This window comes from Callionymus lyra, chromosome 10 (assembly GCF_982586985.1).
Source record: "Callionymus lyra chromosome 10, fCalLyr1.hap1.1, whole genome shotgun sequence".
Lineage (NCBI taxonomy): Eukaryota > Metazoa > Chordata > Actinopteri > Syngnathiformes > Callionymidae > Callionymus > Callionymus lyra.
Genome location: NC_141827.1, coordinates 4620042 through 4642213, shown reverse-complemented (window position 1 = coordinate 4642213; position 22172 = coordinate 4620042). Strand labels below are relative to the sequence as shown.

The following is a 22172-nucleotide window of genomic DNA, read 5'->3' as shown; positions in this document are numbered from 1 at the left end:
TGTATCATCAGTGTGTGTTTGTACAAAACTCTCTTTAAATATTTACATTAGAAAATGATCTTCTCCGCCCACTGAAAACCCTTGTTTTTCTGGAGATTAAATCTTGTTGACCATAACCACACCCACTCTGCTGTGATTAGTCAAAGGTGGAGGTTTGTCACAACACGTCATTATTCCCGGAAGTCTCCACCTCCAAGGGACTAGTTGTATAAACAAAGTGATTACAGCTGGAGGAGGAGTGAAGCCATTATTACGTCATAATAGACTCTCGTAACCTCTCGTTCGTCCAGATTTCAGAGCAACTTCATAAAGTAATACGTCTAAAACCTGGTCATGATGTGGAACTTACTGCATCTTGGAGAGAAAGACTAGTAGAGTATTATGGACAATGTATTTTTGAAAGACATACCTATTAAAGCAACTTCACACTCTTACTTTCTGCCTATATTTATGTTCACATTCAGTTTGTTCATTCTTTGGTTGAACTGACTCAACATAAAAGGCTGAAATTCAATTTTACAAAGAAAGATGGTCCAGACTCTGGCACTAGATTGGGTAGCAGGTCATTTACATATTATTATCACTTTCCTTTTAATTCTTCATCTGAACAAACTGAATTATACTCAATACTAGACCAAAACCTCTCCGTCTTCCTCCTCTGCTACAATATACAATTGTTTTGTTCTTCGGTGTCAAACTAGTAATGCTGAGTTCAAACCTTGTCATCCGACAAGCTGTGACCTGTGACACATGGACCTCAGGAATGTGGATTAAAACGATCAAAACACGACGTCACTTCCGTCCCGCGTCTTATACTTTGCATCGTGGAGAAAGATGAACAGTCCAGAGAGTGTAACGGGTCGTTTATTCGCCGCTTCAAGTCAAAGAAAATACAAGCTTTCAATTACGATCGACTGGACGCACTTTCTCCCGGCGACTGTACAGGGCAGTAGCCCCGGGAGAAAAGGTCCAGAGCTGTAGAAACATCTCTATATTTAAGGCATGTTTCCCGTCCGGGAGGTCGTCTCTTTCCGGCCAAATGGTTCTTTCAAGTTCCCTGTGTCAGGATCCCCCGCAGAGAGACATCCTGATTTGTTTTCTTGTAATCTAATCATTCAACCCTTCTCGGCGGAGGGTTATCTTCTCTTCCGTCTTTTAGCCCCCCTTTCCCAGGTGTGTTTTGCTTCGTTCTTTGATCTACGATTTAAGGTGTGATTTGCAGATAAACGGATATTTCAAATTACCAGTGTCTTATCTCTAATTCTGATCCAAGCTTGCCTCGAACCAGTGAATCAGTCTGGAGTGAAATTTTGATTGTGAATGTAGTCAAACGTTTAAGCTCTTAGATCAAGCCAGTAATTTATACTTTATATTTTGATTATCTTTTAGCACTCATTTAATTATGCCGTATACGTATATAAATAAGTAAGTAAGTAAGTAATATTTATTTATATAGCGCTTTTCGAGACCAGGGTCACAAAGCGCTTAGACAATCAAAACAATACTCAAAAAAGTACATACTTTAAAGATCAAGATAATACTGAGAACAACACAGGAGTTCGAGAAATTCAAGGAAAAGCCTGAACAAATAGAAACGTCTTAAGATGTTTCTTAAAGGAGTCAGTAGATCATCAAGAGCAAAGAGAGAGAAGATCGTTCCAAAGCTTAGGAGCAACAGCCTGAAAAGATTTCTCTCCTCTGGTCCTGAACCGTGTGCGAGGAACCATCAGTAGATTCTGATCCACAGACCTCAGAGCCCGAGCTGGGGTGTAAGGCTGGATCAGATCAGTGATGTAAGGAGGAGCCTGACCATGAATAGATCTGAAAGTAATCTGGTGATATAACAATTTTAATCTAACAGGATTCAACCGATTCATATCAATACAAATATTCAAGGTTCAGATCTTATTTTTACAAGCACACACACACACACACACACACACACACACACACACACACACACACACACACACACACACACACACACACACACACACACACACACACACACACACACACACACACACACACACACACACACACACACACACACACACACACACACACACACACACACACACACACACACACACACAGGACTGATAAGTCTTCAGGGACCCGGTTTGAAAACCCTGACAAATACAGTGGTAACACAGATCCTTTTGTTTTTCCAAGGTGACCTGAACGCACCATCGCACACAGAGGTCATACGTAACAAAGATGGAGGCAAACAAGACGTTCAATGAGTCAAACGTGTAGGAATGTTGTTTTCACCCGAGCACGGAGCTCAACTTGACAACACCAACGTTATCTGTGAAGGATGTTGTGGGTCCATCAAGTATGTTGGTAGCTCGACAGACCTGGTGACACAACACAACACAACACAACACAACACGACACAACAAACCTGCCAGCGCTGTAATGTGGAGCTCAAACGTTTTCCAACAAACAAAACCACATTATGTCATTTTTAAAACCAAGGCTTTAACGAACAACAACTCGAATGATGGGAAGTTAAAACGTTAATATTAACAGACGTGTTTAAACTAAAACTGGTCAATCTCTCATTTCTCATACAAGACTAATTTGAATACATTTATCATTTAAAAACGTGAGTTTGGCCGACGCTCCTGAAGTCACTAGACGTGTTGTTGGTTTAAAAAAAAAGCAGAAAAGGCAAATCCATGAACATTTTCAAATCATTTTATTCAACAAAATGTTTTCAAAGATCATGTATGAAATACAATATTTTACAAGTGTTGACGAGACGAACCAAAAATATATTTAGAAAAAGGGTCGAGGGCGTTGCTGGGCGTGAACGTCGGTCGCACGTTCAACCTCTCGCTGAAAACAGACTTCGAGCAGGACTCACTGAAACGGACTCGGCTGCAGACGAAGACGGGGATGAAGTTCGGGTCGTGGTTCTCGTATCGCTCTTGAGAGAAGCGCCAACTGGGCCACTATTTTATTCATTTCCATTTAATGCCAAAATGTTTTCCAGAGCTTTCCCAATAGAAACTGTACAGTTTGGAAGTCTTCACATACAACATGGAGATGGTTGACACTAAATGAGTCGGTGGTTCCATCAATACAGTAGAAATCCTTGGAAAAACAAGGCAGCGTGGCACGCTCGTCCCAACCGGTCGGGGTCGGGGGGGCAGTATCACTAGGAAGTCAAATGAAAGTCGCTGCGAATAAACTGCTTTAACCAGAAGTAGAATCACCAGCAATCTTGTGCCAGACGTGAGAGCACCACAGGTCAAATAATACACCAATGCCTTAAGGGTTTGGGAGAATACGCCAAAATCGTCAAAGTGCACGAAGAAATTTGAAGTGAAGAGCATCAGAAAATGATGGTTAATTAAGACAACCGAGGGTCAAATTTAATTTCTCTTGGCAACGTTTGACTAAACTCATACCTTGGAAGCGTTAAAATTGGGATCGAATGACAAATAATTTGGTGTTAATTATATTTTGTGACCCAGAGTCTGCAACCCACCCAACCCTTCCATCAGTCTGGTTGCATCTGCGTGCATCGACTCGGTCCACCGGGAAGACTCACTAGAGACCACATCTGACAGGACTGACCTCCAACATGGAGCAAACGGCCCAAGAAACCAACGGAACGACTCCTGAACATCAAACACCACGAGGAGGCGACAACTGAGAAAGTGTAAAAAGTTGTAGAAACTCTAATTTTTCACTAAACTCGACAAGTCATTTCTGAAGACGCCGTCACTTATTCTGATATCGAAAGTCTTGCAGTAAGTGGGTGAGAGGCTGGATCTGGATCACAGGCGACAAGTTTACCTGCAGTACTTTTTGCGCTTTTCTTCGGGCCTCGTCCACAGACCGCGACGGATCCACTTTGACCACTTTCAAAAATCGATAGTTTTTCTTATCTCTCCAACCGTTCCTCAATCGAGGCGTGTTGGTAACTTCTTTGAGACTTTGTCCGTCCTGGTGAAGGCAGTTGCTTCTCCACCCGTTGCTGGTGAGTGTGGTGTGGGTCTCCGTGAACGGCCGGCCATTGGCGTAGAAAGCCGGCGCAGAATCCCCGATGAGAGCGCCGTCCAGTCGGACGGGACACGACAAACTCTTCTGGCTAAACAAGGCCACAGCTTTGGTGGAAACTCCACCACCGTTCTGGGAAGGCTGAGATGGTATTCCTGGTGGTAGGAGGGGATGCAGTTTTTGTGGGTGGATAACAGACGGCGCTTCATGCGAAGACTGCCAGGCCGTGTGAATCTGGAGGCGGGCTGTGTGACAGCCAGAAACACCTTCGATGTTAGTTAACCGGAGACAAGGCTGGGTCTGGAATGCCTGCGATAGTTCAAGAGTCTTATTGGGCCTGTTTTTAAATACAATAGCACCATGGTCCACCAGAAGTTCTGGAGGGGGGACCCCTTGTATCCTCGGGTTACCCTTCACAGATAAGTGCCACGAAGGATGCGTCTCCCGCTTCTTCACAGCTTTCCTGGATCTCTTCTTGGCAGTCGGTCTGATGTTCTTGGCCGAAGGTTTGAGCATATCCTCCGTCAGCGGTAAGTTCGTTAAAGAGCGGTAACGATACACGTCCTTGCTCTGCAGCACGGTGGGCGTGTGACCCTCCTCGCTCAGCTCCTGCAAGAAGGTCACCAGTTCCTCCGTGCTCGTCAGGTCGCGAGACATTGGACTTAGGATCTTCAAAGCATCGAGGAGAACATTCTGGCCAGCGGAGGAGATCCTCGACCAGGAGTGGACAGCCCTCCGCTCCTCATTAGCAAACGTGGAGGGCCGGCGGACCGGGGGACCTTTCGCCATGTCCGCCATTATTACCTGCCGAGAATAGAAAGGAAATGAATCAACCACGATGAAGACGAAGTAACAATTGTTACCGACACAGTTCTGACGAAGACCACAAGGAAGGAGGGTTTTTCGATTCAAAGATTATTGTAGTGAGGGAGCAGAGAGTCAGAGACACTGGTTCTTATGCTCTTGTTTGGCGAAGTTATGTCTTACAATAACAGTCGTTCGTTAAATAAAAAGCAAAATGAATGAGGGCTGCTCGAAACATTTGAACGAAATACCCACATTTATACCAATACTTGTTTTCAGCTCGGTGTTCCACATCAGAGCGGGTGTTGCAGACACCTGGTTTAAATTATGTTGTTACAGCAACTTGTGTTGCGCAGGTCTTCGTCGATTTTTTCAGGTTATATCGTAAACAATGTTGGTTACCATTTAAACACATTTGAATAAATACCAAATTTGTAGTTATGCGTCATTTCCTTTGATTCAAAGGCTGACCATGACCAATGTTATCTCTTCTTGGGCAAGAAAAATTGGTTTTCTGATTGTAACGGTCATTGTCTGTGTAACATGTTACGCTCTGACCTAGGGCTGGGCGGTACACACGGTTCGTACCGAATACTGGTCTTTACTTTCACTATGATGATTTGAATTTTTCATATGCCACTATACTGGTGAGAAGCCCGAACAACGTCCGTATTGTGCATGGCGAGAGGTTTTTTAGTGGGGGACCCATTTCACAGATGCGCACCGACAACAGCGTCTGCACAGGAACATTACAAGCCTAGAATGGCTGCCGCAGGAGCTCTTAAAGCGAATCAAACGTTGATGCCTCAGAGGAACTAATACAAAAAAGAGGTTTGGAAATTCTACGGTTTTAAATGGTCGGACGCGAACCAAACAACTATCTCTTGCAAATGCTGTCAATTTCGCTAAAGTGGTTGCTAAGGCTGCACGATATATCGAAAAAATATCGTAAGGTGATATTCTCACGTGCGATATGCATATAGGAAACATGTGTCAATCAGTGGCACGTTGTGTAAAGTTGTCAATATGTACTTCTATGTCTCGTTGTCGTTCACGTCTCCGTCTGTCTGTAAACTGTGCAGCGCAGCTTGCTAGGCTCGGTTGCTATGGCGACGCGTCTATGACTTGGCGCGGCTCAGTATATCCACAGAAGTAATACTAACTTATGATCTAGTCAAACACTAGTGATCCAGTCACTCATCTCTTTCAACCTCCTTTGTTAAAGCAACATATTGTAAGAACTTTTCATCTCGTCTCAGTTGTTTTCTTATAAGATCGTGAACTTCCAAACAAACCTGTCCGTCTTCACCGTATGCTAACAAGCTAAGTTGTCAGCGTCATTTATAAAGTGTTATGTGTATTAGGAAGTGGATTTATTATTGATTGGCTTTATCGCGACGCGCCGGCGGCTCCTCTCTGATGTTGCTCAGTTTCGCAGGAAACTGAGCGTTATAAGTGATATTTTTCTACGATCATGTCGTTACCGATGCGCGGAAATAAACGAAAGGGAAATATTGCATCGTTTTCCTTCTCTAAACCCCCGGACTTGCACTTAAGTACTCGCTCCTGCGTGCAGCTATCGCACTTCAAGACACCAATATCCCATATATTTAAAATATCGTGCAGTCCTAGTGGTAGCCCGCGGAGACTACACTAGCCATTAGCTTCACCACCTTAGCCAAAACACGTTTCAGAGTACCAGGAGTTTTAGAGTACCCTCTACATCCACAGTTCAATCTGCAAGTTGGAGACGTCGACTAAAGACGCTGCTTATGAGGAAAGAAAAGCAAGTGGTGGGTCGAGATAACGAACGCAATCACATTCCACCTTGTCAAGAAGTAAGTAGTAAATACTGTAGATGATAATGATGGTTAACTGCACTGATTATGCAAACTATGTTCAATAAAATGTTGTATTTTGACTGCAACCATTCTCACTCTCATCTTTAACTTAATTACTGCCACCATACTTTAAATGCCATTACCCTTGTCTGGACAAAAAACATGATACAATCCTTACGACAGTAAAATGGGCTATTTAAAGCAACTGCATTGATTATTGTATAATGTGTATAATTAAAAAATGTATATGAAAAAAATATAAACTGTCAAACATTGTGAAACCATAATTATTTAATTTTTTTTTAATGGTGATATAAAAAATGTTGTCATACGGCCTAGACTTACTCTGAGAGTTCATTTTGTACTTCACAAGAAGTAAAAAAAAATCAAAACAATGAAAAAACATACACAAAAAGAAAAGCTTGTTCAAACACCTGACAACTTTGAGTTCCAAGAGAACAAATTTAGAGACATTTTAATGAGGAGGTAAACCAGCGTAAAGACTAGTCATTTTATAAACCAACACTTTAGTTAGCCACTAGTAATTAGTGTTTATTTTCATCCGGTAAAAAATCCCATACTGCACCCTACCGGCATGTTTGCACCCCCAAGTGGGCGGGGTCAAACGCACCAACAGACTGAGGCGATGTGTGCGAGTGGTTGAGGAATTTACACAAGCCTACTTCAGATTCGGTCGTGATCTTCTTCAGATTCTCGAAAAAAACGGATCCGATCTATCAACGTCTTGATCCATGTCTGTCGAGCCAACTCGGGAAAGGTTATTCCATAATGATTGTTGTCATACCGCCTATCAGGACCCTTTTCAAAATCCTTCAAGATCTAGTCCTTCTAGAAAAAGGCACGCATTCCGGCCGGTGAAAAGTCAGAGATAAGGCCTCCCCTCCCCCAACTTCACTACACAGGGGAAGAAAGACTTCAAGAATCCTGCATTAACAACATCTTGCCTTCGCGGCTGAAGGTCAACACAGCGAGGTGCTATCACAGCGAAGACATAGTTGATCATAGCAGATACTTTGACCATCGGCTTTTTTTTTTTTCTTCTTTGGCACAACGAAGTCGACTCACTCGACTGCACATCCACAGCTGGACTGCTCGTGATCACCGAGTAATGAAGTCCTCTGGGATGCTGAGAGTATATTGTGAGGATAAATCAAGATGTCCGTTAAGACGCCACACAGCGGCTTCAACCAAACACAGCGGACAACACCGAGTCTTTCTGTTTACGTCCTGAACGAATGGCGAACATTAAAAAGGAAAATAAATAGATTCCAGCCTTTCAAGCGATTCGGACCGGCCAACATCCCATTCACCCGTAAATAATTAATGTGTTATCAAAAAGATAAAACTGTAATTTCGCGGATCTGCGGCACTTAAAGTCGCTTTTCAGCAAAGGTTGTTTTTTAAGGTAAGCTCCAGTGTAGTGAATGCAACATGGCCCTCTTGAAGCGTTGAACAAAAATAAGTTTACAATGTGTTTTTATGATCCACTAAACAGACAAGTGGACCAGCCTGGACTGAAATGCCATCCGGCGCCACCTATTGTCACGGAGGCTGCATTGTTTCAGAATGTAATCCACTGCTACAAGTATATCTGGAGAAAAAAAAACCACCGCCAGACTCGCAGGCCTGGTCGAGATTTCAGTGTGACGGATTCTGAGCGTGTGGACGTGGTCGCGTGTGAGCCTGAAGACGGGACCTCGGCTCTGGAATGAGGTCATAGGGTACACGTCGTCCATTTTGCGAGCGTAAAGCACCACAAGGAACACACAAACAAACGGCGTGTTCCGACACCTCTCTGGCAGAACCAGCAGGAACCGGGCTCGAAATCTGAACACATCAGTGCTTCGTTTGGACCGAGACGCCCGCCTGGCTCTGGATGAGGGTGGACTTTATTTGTTGACAATCCTAACCTGTGAGAAGTAACAAAGGCCTTTGGGTCCCAAGTTGAAAAGTGACTCCTTTTTAAAGCTTGATTTATAAAAAGTTTGATGAAACAAATAATCGTTTTACATTCTCATGAACTAAAATGTAGGGCTGAATATTTAGATTCATGTCAGTAGGAGGGTCACGCAGAGGAACAGATACCTCTTCCTAAAAGGTTCCTGTGATCTTCTGCCCAATGCTTTGAAAAAAAAGTAAAAATAGCTTCAGCCACGGCTTTATGATCTCCTAAGACATAGGAGATGTAAGTAACCTATAGACAATTCTATAGGTTTGTCTTGACCAGTCAACATTCTCCTTTATTTGATCACAAAACTAGGGATCTGCGTTATATTCTTTAAACATTTGTTTGTCCAAACCCTTATGAAGTTATGATTCCCAAGTCATTATTGAACAAAACATCCCTAGAAAGCTGAGAATTGAGTCATGGTCAAATTCTTGGTTCATAGTTGTTTTTCTTATTGGGCTACATTTTTCCGAAGAACATTCCATCTCTAGGGGGTTCAAGAAAGTACACTTTGATCTCAATTATTTGGTTTCTCTCAACTTCTTTTCCTGCGATCAAACGTTTCCAAACACTGGTCTTCTGTTCACACGGTGCCGGTCACTGCAGCATTTCCTTTACCACACGACTTCCTCCACAACATCAACAGCCTGGGTCACCGATGTTGACTCAAGAGCAGGTCTATGCCGAAGACTGCCAGTACCTAGTATGATCCTCTAATGTCCATGACAGATACCAGGATTCTGCCTCCTTTGGCTCAAGCGTCCGCTCGTCTGCCGTAAACCTCGACTCAACTTCACCGACTGTAAACTTGCTGTTCTTGGTTCAGCACGGCCATAAATGGTGTACAAGTCTAATCAAAAGTCAAATGTCTTTTTACAAACACCAGGCCAAGAATGCAACTTATCCAAAAGTTAATAGTATATCCATAGATGCTGACAAATAATAGTGTCATAATTTAAGAACAGAAAATTCATTAGCTATGACACCAGACCAAAGTTCTACCATAAGTTCCAGCTTTAGTTTCTCGTGGGGTTATAACTAGGTCTCTTCGACACCATCAACATGTGACCTTTTCCAATGGCTCGCCATCTCAGCCATACTCTCCTCGACTCTACCTGGTTTTTGCGGCAGATACAATGTGTCCGTGAGGTTCTCATCATTCAGGCAGTGTTTTGAAAATACCTGCCTGCAGTCAGCAAGTTGCAGATCCATTTTAAAGATTGCAGAAGAAAAATTTAACAACCTGCAACATAATTCTCAATAGGTGGATTCGGGATTATAAAAGAAACGGTTTTCATATCGCGAAGGTTTTATTTAATTCTATGTTAATTTCATTTTCGGGCCGACACGTAGTCACGTGACTTGAGAGCGGCGTCGAGGGAGAAACGTCGACAGAAGCTAAAGAGCAGCAGAACTTGACAACCGTGTGGATAAAATGCTACCAGTGTCTCAACAACATGTAGCATCAGCCGTCATTAGAACTCTTCAAACCTCCGTATGAACAACACACGGACTCGTGATTCGACAACACGCGAACAACTGTGTGTGTGCTCGCGCACTCGCTAAAGTTTATTCCCTTGTACAATCAAGAGATAAATAACAATCTGTTATTTTGTATATCAGTAAACTCATTTAAAGATGACGGAGAGAATGTGCAAAAATGAGCTGGAAGAAAAAGATCGAGTTTGTGTGATTTATTAATGACTTAAAAATATAAATGTTTGCATAGATCTATTATAAATGATAACTTGGCTGCAGAGGCGGATCTGTGAACACAGAAATGAAAAGTAGAGCGAGAGAATAAAGAGTTACACTAAAGTTATGGGTTACAAAGCTATACATGATGTCAATGAAAGCATTATTCGGTTCATAAGGTTGTAAAATGCAGGTTTAAGTAATTGCAGAACAATTTTTTGATACTGAAAAAAAGGATTTCTATGACTGATTCAGGTCATGGTCATCCGAGGGGTTCAGAGGTGAGTCAACTAGAAGAGTTTTTGAAAGACGTTTTGCTTCTCATCCGAGAGGCTTCTTCGATTCCAAATGAGCTTGGGTTTAGGAGCCGATCTACATCCTGCTGGGGGTGGGAACTGAGAACAATAGAGAAGGGTGTGGAACCCATCAGGGTGGTTGGCCTGGTAAGGTTGGTAGAAACCCTCTAGCAAGAGACGCTAAAGCCTCTCGGATGAGATGTGAAAGGTCTTCTTAGAACTCTACACAGTCCGGTTGACTCGCCCTTGAACAACGTGGGGAGCAGATACTATTCAACCTCACTCTGGTTCCAAGTGAGCCACTGGTTGGTGAGAGAGTCACGTCACCGAAGAGTCTTCAGCACGACTCCCAACACAGGAAACACACCCGCCATTTAAGAAAAAAAAGAAGAAAAGAAAGACAAAGATTGTGGTAGGTCGGTTTGAAAGGATTTTGTTATGGTCCAGAACTTTTTGTGTCTGGTAACTGATGAACACATCCTGTGGGAGCTGGACGGAGCGATCCGTAATGAAAAGGTGAACCAGGAGGTTACACCATTTTTTCAATGCTACGTACGAGTCGATTCAACCGAGGAGGGGTCGGAACTCAGTAGTGGAAAGTGCCTCTAGATAGCTCGGGTCGACAGGGAGACACAGAGAAACAAAAACAAATAAAATAAGTGCACTTTAAGTCTGTGTACAGTTTACCAAGAAGATCAAAAGTAGGTCGGTCCAGCAGTTTGTCCAGTAACTAAAATAGAAAGCTTAAGGTTGTCCACACATCAGTGACAAAGCTGATTATTTTGCCCACTTTGGTTCTCTGTACATCAGGGGTTCTTTAATGAACGGGTCCAAATGTAATTGATTGAAAAATACTTCATATCTCGAGTATATAGTACGTCTCTCCATCAACCAATGGCCATTAGATCTTCACACCCTGTGAAGAATGATATTCTCGTCTTTCTCTGTTGTAGATCAGGGTTATTCAACTGGTCCTCAAAAAGGTCTGTGGTGCAGGGTTTTGGGCCAACCCGTCAAGTACATATAGTTAAACAAACCAGGTGTCTGAAGAAGTTCTTGAGATATCACAGGTGCTGCTTGATTCAGCCGACACCTTATTGGTTAACTAATGCATGATTGCGTGGTTGGCCACGAAAACCTGCACCACCCCGCACCTCTGAGGACCTAATTGAAAACCCATAGGCTAGACCGTTATAAGATGAACAAGAGCAAAGCATCAACATGGTGTAGGAACGGTTTTGTTTGGGACCCGAACCGGTGTTCTGCACATGCTGGGCCCAGCAGGGCAGAAATAAATTTGGATACTGCCCAAGTGTGAAGTGGCACATTGGGGGAGTTAAAATGACTCGCCCTAAAGGCCGTTTGAGAAACCCCTTCCAGCTCCTGGCAGAAAGAGCCCAGCACATCTAAAACATATATTCTGTAAAGTACAAAAGACCCAGCCCTAATATACAATATATGTAAACCAAATATAAAAAAGACAATTTCCAAAATCACTTCTTTGTCATACAACTAAAACACCAACTGAATATTGGTATTTTGTCAGGAAAATAAAGTAGTAACTGTAGCCCTCATCTCTACCAGAATCATTTTAATGACCAACAGTTTTTAATGGTCAAGTTGGCTAGAAAACCCCAATTTGTGACGAAATATTTCACTAAAACCATCTTCATTTAGGAAAAAAATTACCCAGTAATGGAAATCACTCAATTATCTGGGGGGGTTCAGACCAGCCTCGCTTCAGGATAAGTCAAAACCCTCGATGTAGGTTAAAACCAAAAACAGTTTCTGCACCTTTTTGCGAAAAAATTTCCAATGTCTTCAAACTGTAATCCATTAGCAATCATTACGTCCTTATCATTAACCACAGCCCAGAAGTGCTCGCTTGCTCACCCGTTTGCTTCCAACCCCCGGAACAACAGGGGGAGGGGGGTCCTCTTGCCGGACCCTCCCACAGTAGCATATGGCTGATTATTCTCAAAGAATAACCCTGGACTCGCATCAAAAGCAGTAGCAGTTAGCGACAGATGTGCAGGTTTCACATCATCCATAGCAGTTTCTGTCGGGAGAGCTCAATAAATCACGTTATTATTGGCTGATCTGGTGTTTTTGTCCGTTTTACTTCGTGCCAGAACTCTCTTGGCTAGTGAGAAAATAACCAATGGGTCGCCTTAGTCGTACTGTTCATCCAGATTATTAACAGGTTTATCGTAGGTCAATAAAATGAACTAATTGTTCTGATGGAGTCGACAAAAAGGGGCGACGGGTCATCGGGCATTACTGCCTGAACCACCGTCTCCACAACGATGCCGGGACTTGACAGAGATAAAACTGAAACGAATCCTGTTTAATGGAGCAGAACTCGCTAAAACCGTCGACGCTTTTTTGAGCGAGTCCTTTAAGGGATTTGCACTAGTTCCAATCCTAGGCGTCGAGAACCGACTTCTTTCGTTTCGTTTACTATTTTGTGATTCAAATCAGATTTTCGGGAGAATTTTCGATTTCGCCACGATATCCTTCCTCCAGGGGGATCAATAAAGTTTATTTGATCTATTCTATTATACGACCATGTGCCTTCAAGACAGTGACAAACGAAGACAATAAAGGCCATTAAAAAGATAAGTACTTAGTTGTATCATGTATCCAGGCATGGATAGATTTTTTAAGAAAATAAAACATAATGCTTAAGAAGACAACAATTAAAAGAGCCTCTTTTACTTAACCCTGGTGTTGCTTCTGGGTCAAGGTGTACGACCCGCCAGAAATAAATATGCAAGGGCGGAATGATTCTGTACTGACTGGTTCGTTCTGAAAATGGAGAGCGACGGGTTAAAAAAAAAAAAAACTAGCTGAAGTAACCAGTGTTGCCCAAGGACTTTTATAAAATTCAAGACAGCAAAAATATGTGAAAAGAAACATGCAAAGGTCACGTACTTGAGTTGTAAAAGGTGTATTGTTCTTTTAACATGCTTGCAAGGACATAAAAGGGATTATTTGTCCGATCGGGACAGATTTAAAAAGATGACGTGGAAGCTGCTAAGGGCTAAAAAGATGTCCAAAGACAAAGGACTTGCAGCTATAACTTCTCTCTCTTTTAGTTTAAAACATTCCTTGGATTGAGACGAAGAAAATCAGCCTATTCACTATTATAACACTAATAATAATAAAGAAGTAGTTGAGATCAGGTAACAGCCATTTGGCATTTCCAGGCAAATAAGGCCAACAACAAACCAGGCATCTTTACCATAGTTGGGAGACACTAGTCTCTCATAACCTAGTGCTACTATACTCGGCATCAGTAACTCGTCCATCAAAGATACCACGTGCATAAGGAGTTACTACAGGAGGTGATTTTGATCGTACCAGGACTTTGTTGGCTTTACTCGTTTTGCCTCGACAATACAACTCAGTGTTTTCCCACACATACACACAGTCAGGCCACAACAACACACTCACGACTACGTCATGTTAGCCAAAATGCTAACTTCTTAAAAGCTCTCTAGCTTTTCTGTGTGTTCCAAAGCCGACTTCGTTTGACACTTCAAAGGGATTCTGAATCGTAGCCAATGAGAGTTGGGATTCGTACGTGAATTCATTTTTCACAGCCCTAGCTTTTAGTGCAGGTCTGGGGTAAGCCTTGCTAGTCCAAGGACATGTTCATGGTCGTATTCACACAAGTGTTGGATTGACCTTTGTTCACAGAAAAACAGTTTTTCCCTCTTTTTTACCAACTGAAGCCACAACCTTTTTGAAAGCGAGTCCAAAGTGAATGGATTTGAAAATGTGGTTACGGATAAACTGGAAAAACAACAGCGGACTACAGAGCAGACCTTGACAGCGACATTTCTGATGGTCTGCAAGTCAAGTCTTCTTTTTTTTTACAAAAATAATTTGAACCCCGTATGAAGACCTGACATTTGTACTTCATCGTCCGACTCTTCCTCAAAACAAATCCATGTTAGTTCAACAGTGTTCTTGTTAAGTAGACCTATGCTGTGTCTCAAATCGCATACTTCTCTTAGTGCACTGGTTAGTATGCATCAGGATAGTGTACGTACTAACTAGTCACTAATTCTCCACAGATAGTATGTCTCAAATCAAACACTGCTGCTACGCACTAACAGGAAATGACGCGACAGCTTCTTCTTCTACTACTATTTAGCGATGATTTCAACCAGCTGTAGGAACACTATCGCGACACCTGTAAGTATATGAATATACGTCACTTCCATTTACAACGTCACTAAGATGGCGGCCGTTAAGGGTAGAAAGTGTCTTAAGTGTTCACATACTAAAAATTGAGACTCACTTATGCACTAAAAATACTAAGTTTAAGTACACAAGTATGCTTTTTGAGACACAGCTATAGTCTTTTTGCACATCACCGGTAGAAACAAAAGCAAAACCAATGTTCTAAAACAATTAATGTGTAAAATTGTGTATTGCTTGGTTCTTATTGGTTTTGTCGCTACTATTGTGTGGTTAAATCGTGTGCACGTCCAGTTCAGATACAGTGAGAAGTACAGTTGGCAAATGATCGCGAAAAGGGTCTTTTTACGCTTCATTTTAATTATACTCGACTCCTCCTCCTGACAGCTGTAATCCTGCCCAGCTTTGTTTATACAACGAGCCCCTAGGAGGTGGAGACTTCCGGGAGGTGACAAACCGCACACAGCAGCGTGGGCGTGGTTATGGTAAACAAAAGTATTTCAAGATCATTATCGTACAAACAAACACACACTGAGGAGTACAATAGATTCCAAGATCACTTTTACACACACTTAAATCAACACATTAGTCGGCCTTGAAAATCGGACCAAACGCGCCATGAAAAGCATAACTTGAGTTCTACGAGTGTTCAGCGTTGGTCACATTTCTGCGATGCGTCTTGAATAAAGATCAGAAAATCAAACTGCTAGCATTGACGTGGTTGACACGCCTCACCGTGGCTGCTGAGCGGGGGAGGGGAGGCTGTGCACACGCTTCGACTCGTGTGCGAGTCACTCATCACTGCATCTGTGAGTCCGACTCATTTCCTGGAAGCTAAGAAACCATTTCCTGTTCAGCCATTTGTGATTAATCCGATCAATACAATTAATACGTTTGATCAGCGTATGATGATTATGTTACAACGAAATCCACCATCTTGGATTGTGGTTTTTGTTTTAGTAATTTAAAGAACCATTTCCGAACAATTCCAACGTATTCAGACGCCATTTGCTAACCCATTTTTTAAAAACAATTAGATTAGTGTGACAAAGGTCAGAGGTCATATCACCATTTTCTTCTACCAACTTCTACTATATTTCATCGACATTGATCATTTTTAGGGACATAAACGCATTTGTACAAACAAGAACGACTTTTAAAATCCAACGAGCTCGTGATTAGTTTAGTTATTAAACCGAAAATAAAAATCTGTGAAACGTCAAAGATTGAACGTGAAACAAAAGTAAAGATCGTAAAATGAAAACACTAGTTCGAACTCGATTTTTCTAACCAACCGGTTTGTTGTTGTCAAAGAAACACGTTCAATAACCTTGAGCAGCTTCTACTGCCACACAAGGTTGTGTCCACAACATTTGTTCGCAGAATAACAGCTTTTAAATGTTGTTTTAGTCGCGAATACGCGAGAATACAAGAGCTAGCCTGAGTCCAGCGCTACGACGCGTGAACCCGCGTACTTCTGCTGCTCTCTGGCGCCCCCCTCGGTCAAGAGGCCACGAAAAAACGCGGTTCGTTCGCGACTTTTAAACGTCGGCGCGTCACTGGAGTCGCTCCACAACTTTCCGCAGACAGAAGAAGGAAGACGTCGCCATTTTTCCCGCGTCACCAGCAGCGATCCGTGCCCGCCACAGAGGCTTGTTGTCGGGCTACACTCGCGTCACCGCCGCCGTCGACGCGACGCTCCGCCGCGGCGGGACCGTAACGGGTCGCCACGGAGGCTCTCGGACCGGAGGAGGGAACCGGGATTACCTTTAGGTGGGTTGTCTCGGCATCCTCCGGTCGCCGCCGCGCTGACGCTCCACGGTAAAATGGCTGCAACAAAAGCGGTGTGGATGACAGACCAGAGGAGGTGGAGGCAGCCGGGAGAGGCGAGGGGGCGGAGCCTAGCGCCGCCGAGGGGTGGGGGTGGGGAAGCTGCTCACGTGACCCCGAATAATTGTCCAGGGTAAACAATATTGTTTTTCCAATTATTGTCCAATATTAATAATGGGTTTTGTAGTTAACCAGTTTGGCATATTATTGTCGTCAACATTTTTTTTTTATTTATTTTATTATTATATTTTACTTGCCTAGACTAGTTAAGACCAGTTAAGTGGGTTTGCAATAGTTTACATTCATCTGGACCAAAAGTCACCAGGACAGCTCAACAAAATGGTAAATAAGGGTCAAAGTGCATCTACATGTGGACCTGTGACTATATTTATGGAGAAACTAAAAATTGTATTTTGAACGTGCTTGTAATATTCATTAATAGGAGTGTGAATTGGCAAGAATCTGTAATACGATACGTATCATGATACAGGGTCTGGTGTTGTGATAGTGTAGTAACAAGTATATATGTGTAGTATTGTCGAGTACTTAACTCTGGTGTTGTGATAGTGTAGTAACAAGGATATATGTGTAGTATTGTCGAGTACTTGACTCTGGTGTTGTGATAGTGTAGTAACAAGTATATATGTGTAGTATTGTCCAGTACTTGACTCTGGTGTTGTGATAATGTAGTAACAAGGATACATGTGTAGTATTGTCGAGTACTTGACTCTGGTGTTGTGATAGTGTAGTAACAAGTATATATGTGTAGTATTGTCCAGTACTTGACTCTAGTGTTATGATAGTGTAGTAACAAGTATATATGTGTAGTATTGTCCAGTACTTGACTCTGGTGTTGTGATAGTGTAGTAACAAGTATATATGTGTAGTATTGTCCAGTACTTGACTCTGGTGTTGTGATAGTGTAGTAACAAGTATATATGTGTAGTATTGTCCAGTACTTGACTCTGGTGTTGTAGTATTTACAGACCACATGACTCTTGACAAAGTCGTAACTACTTTCATTTGTTTTCAAACCAAAATATGTCCAAACATCAGCTTTAAAAAGCTGCTGGAATAACTGTATCCTCTTGTCCTCAGTCATTGCTGGGATCTCGCCAGATTTCATAATGACTTGAAAATGCAACAAAAAAATATAAACAAACAGCATGAATATTTGCATATTAATTGTTAAAAATAACTATAATAAAATATTTTATTGTATACACACATTTTGAACTAAGCACAAATTATTATTTTCAAATAATAGATACAGTGCTGTTGAATATTGTTACAGTATTGTGTAAAATAATATCATGATATATATTTTTTCAACATCCTTATTCATTACTATTTTAACTCTATAGATGACTATTTTGGTTTCTGTTGTAGTTTCTTTTGGTAATCGTGAATATTAAAAATATATTTGTTAGTGATCTTACTTCGGATTAAAGAAAAAAGTTACGAGTTTCGATTATATTTACGCTTTTCACTCATTCACTGTTTGCGTGACGGCTCTTCACACCAGTCACTGTTGTGGCCCCTGAGGGAATGTTATCGTCCACCAATGATCTAGAGATGAACCGGTCAAGTTACTTTGTAACTTTTACGCTCGTAAATTGAACAAACATGAGCAACAAGGTAAACTAGCAACTAAAGCTAACACAGTCGAACTGCTAAACAAACACACTACACATCAAAAGAAAGAACACCCACTTTAAACTAAAATTCTGCAACACTCTACTCAGTCACAGACACCTACACCAAAATACACATGGTGAAGAAAAAACACACACCAAAATACACATGGTGAAGAACAAACACACACCAAAATACACATGATGGAAAACAAACACACACAAAAATACACATGGTGAAGAACACACACAAAATACACATGGTGAGAACAGACACACACAAAAATACACATGATTAAGAATGAAAATACACAAGGTGAAGAACAAACACACACCAAAATATAAATGGTGACAAACAAACACACACAAAAATATACATGGCATAGAAGACAGACACACCAAAATACAAATGGTGAAGAACAAACACACAACAGAATTCAAGTAATGAAGAGCAAACACACACCAAAATACAAGTGGTGAAGAGCAAACACACACCAAAATACAAACGGTAGAGAACAAACACACACCAAAATATAAATGGTGACAAACAAACACACACAAAAAATACACATGGCGATGAAGACAAACACACCAATCAATCAATCAATGTATTGACCCTCTTTCCTTTGATGACTGCCTAAAGGTGGACAGTTTGATTCACTGTTTCACTACTCATTGTGTTGAAATACTGTATCAAGTGGCATCTGTTAAATCAAACTTGAAAATTCAGAAAAAACGGTACCCTTGGACAAATGAAGATCTCCTGAGTCTGAAGAGACTTTGCAGAAAGACTGAGCGTCTCTGGAAGTCCACTAAACTTGAGGTGCACAGACTTCACCTCAGGGATCTGATGTCTTCTTACAATGAGATGGTGGAAACTGCTAGATCTGATTACATCAGAAAACTGGTAGCAGCAAATAAGAAAAACCCCAAAGTGTTGTTTGACACGATTAATTATCTCGTGTCTCCTGCTCCTCAAATCACGCCTGTCTTCTGTGAAGCTGATAGCAATGCATTGTTGAGATTTTTCATTGACAAAATTAAATTGATCAAAGAGAAAAATCTCTCCCCCTTTGTTTGGAACCCCTACTGTCTCTGAGCCCCTCTCCTCCTCTTGGTCTTCCTTCACTGCTGTATTTTTGGGTGATATTTCGGCACTGGTGAGCAAGATGAAACCCTCATCCTGCTCAGATGACGTCCTTCCTTGAAGGCTTTTTATCAAAGTATTTGATGTAATTGGCCCCTGGGTTACCAATATGGTGAACCTCTCCCTTTCCAAAGGGGTTTTTCCCAATGCATTTAAACATGCCGTTTTGGAGCCTCTGCTCAAAAAGCCAGTCTTAGACCCAACTGACCTCAGTAATTTCAGGCCAATTTCTAAGCTCCCTTTCTTGTCCAAGATCTTGGAGAAGGTGGTGTCTGAGCAGCTGTCTTTGTTCCTGGATCAGAGCGACATCCATGAGAAGTTTCAGTCTGGCTTCCGTAAACATCACTCTACCGAGACAGCTTTACTGAAAGTATCCAGTGACATCATGATGTCGGCTGACTCGGGTAAATTCACTGTTCTGGTTCTCTTGGATCTGTCCTCAGCCTTTGACACAGTTGATCACCAGATCCTGCTGAGAAGACTGAGGGATGAAGTGGGACTGTCTGGGTCTGTGTTAGAATGGTTCTCATCATACCTTTCTGGGCGCAGTTTTAGTGTATCTGCCAATCAAATGAGTTCTGAATTGGCAGATCTGTTGTGTAGAGTCCCTCAAGGTTCTGTTCTGGGTCTTTATTGTTTTTGCTGCACTTGATTCCCCTCGGTAAAATCATTCAGAGATTTTCTGATGTTTCTTATCACATTTTTTTCTGATGACATCCAGCTCTTCTGCTCTTTTTGATCCAACTGAGCCCCAAAAGCTGAACAGCTTAGTCAATTGTTTGCTAGAAATCAAACAATGGCTGAGTGAAAACACTTTGCAGCTAAATGTGGACAAAACTGAAACTCTGGTGATTGCTCCTGATGATAAGATTCCAGGGTTGAGTCAGTACTTGAGTGACTTATGTCAGTCTGTCAAACTGAGCCTGAGAAACCTTGGTGTTGTATCTGATAAAGACATGTCTCTTGTTCAACACTGCAGAAAACTGACCAGAAACTGTTTCCTTCAACTGAGAAAAATCTCTTAACTTAGGAAAATGTTGTCACAACATGATCTGGAGCTTGTAATCCATGCGTTTGTTTCTTCACGCCTTGACTATTGTAACAGTTTGTTTTCATGTCTTAACAAGAAGGATCTGTCTCACCTGCAGTTGATTCAGAACTCTGCAGCGAGAATTATGAGCGGCTCTAGTAGAAGAACTCACATTTCTCCGATCCTTAAAACTCTTCACTGGCTGCCAGTTTTTTTCAGGACCAACTTTAAAATTCTGGTTCTTACTTTCAGATCTATTCATGGTCAGGCTCCTCCTTACATCACTGATCTGATCCAGACTTACACACCAGCTCGGTCTCTGAGGTCTGTGGATCAGAATCTACTGATGGTTCCACAAACACGGTTCAGGACCAGAGGAAAGAAATCCTTCCAGACTGTTGCTCCTAAGCTTTGGAACGATCTTCCTCTCTCTTTGCGCTTGATGATCTACTGACTCGTTCAAGAAACTTCTTAAGACATTTTTATTTGTTTAGGCTTTTCCTTGATTTTCTGGAACTTTTGTTGTGTTATCAGTTTTATCTTGACCTCTAAAGTATATACTTTATTGAATATTGTTTTGATAGTTTAAGCGCTTTGTGACCCTGGTCTGGAAAAGCGCTATATAAATAAAAATGACTTACTTACTTACTTACTTACATGGCATAGAAGACAAACACACCAAAATACACATAGTGAAGAGCAAACACACACCAAAATACAAATGCTAGAGAACAAACACAAACCAAAATACACATGGAGAATAAACACACACCAAAATATAAATGGTGACAAACAAACACATACAAAAAATACACATGATGGAGAACAAACACACACCAAAATACACATGGTGAAGAACAAAAATACACATGGTGAAGAACAAACACACATGGTGGAGAACAAACACACACCAACATAAACATGGTGAAGAACAAACACACATGGTGGATAACAAACACACACCAAAATAAACATGGTGAAGAACAAACACACATGATGGAGAACAAACACACACCAAAATACACATGGTGAAGAACAAACACACACCAAAATACACATGGTGAAGAACAAAAATACACATGGTGAAGAACAAACACACATGGTGGAGAACAAACACACACCAAAATAAACATGGTGAAGAACAAACACACATGGTGGATAACAAACACACACCAAAATAAACATGGTGAAGAACAAACACACATGGTGGATAACAAACACACACCAAAATAAACATGGTGAAGAACAAACACACATGGTGGAGAACAAACACACACCAAAATAAACATGGCGAAGAACAAACACACATGTTGGAGAACAAACACACACCAAAATAAACATGGTGAAGAACAAACACACATGGTGGATAACAAACATACACCAAAATAGATACACATTTCGTCTTCAATACAGAGGAAGCCACGGGAAGAGCCAGGAAATCCTAAAGTGCTAAATCCATCTCCAGGTAAAAAACTCTCTGAGACGTTACATGCGACAACTTTGAGACTTTAAAGTGAATGAACATTATTTTAGTGAAACCCTTGTGATGCATGATGGGAAGTTTGTGAACTTACACTTACACACATACAACATTATTATAAACTTCCCTTGACCTTGAGGATAACAAATGATCAAAGCTCGTGTTGTTGTTGGAGTGGATGGTTCACGACTTGTGAAACTAGAAGATATAACAGCGAACTAAC

At 41.6% G+C, this 22172-nt stretch overlaps 1 protein-coding gene across 1 annotated transcript; it reads right to left on the bottom strand.

Moving 5' to 3' along the window:
• Nucleotides 1-2687: 2687 nt before the first annotated feature.
• On the bottom strand, nucleotides 2688-16710 carry ccdc71 (coiled-coil domain containing 71). Its single transcript, XM_087801117.1, has 2 exons — nucleotides 16596-16710; nucleotides 2688-4818 (listed from the first exon to the last, which is right to left on the bottom strand). The coding sequence occupies exon 2, from the start codon at nucleotides 4810-4812 to the stop codon at nucleotides 3736-3738; it is 1077 nt and encodes a 358-aa protein (XP_087657243.1). The 5' UTR covers nucleotides 4813-4818; nucleotides 16596-16710; the 3' UTR covers nucleotides 2688-3735.
• Between the last annotated feature and the right edge of the window lie 5462 nt (nucleotides 16711-22172).

What these genes read in the sequence shown, in the direction of transcription:
- ccdc71 (XM_087801117.1), bottom strand. Translation starts at nt 4,812, where the DNA reads ATGGCGGACATGGCGAAAGGTCCCCCGGTCCGCCGGCCCTCCACGTTT.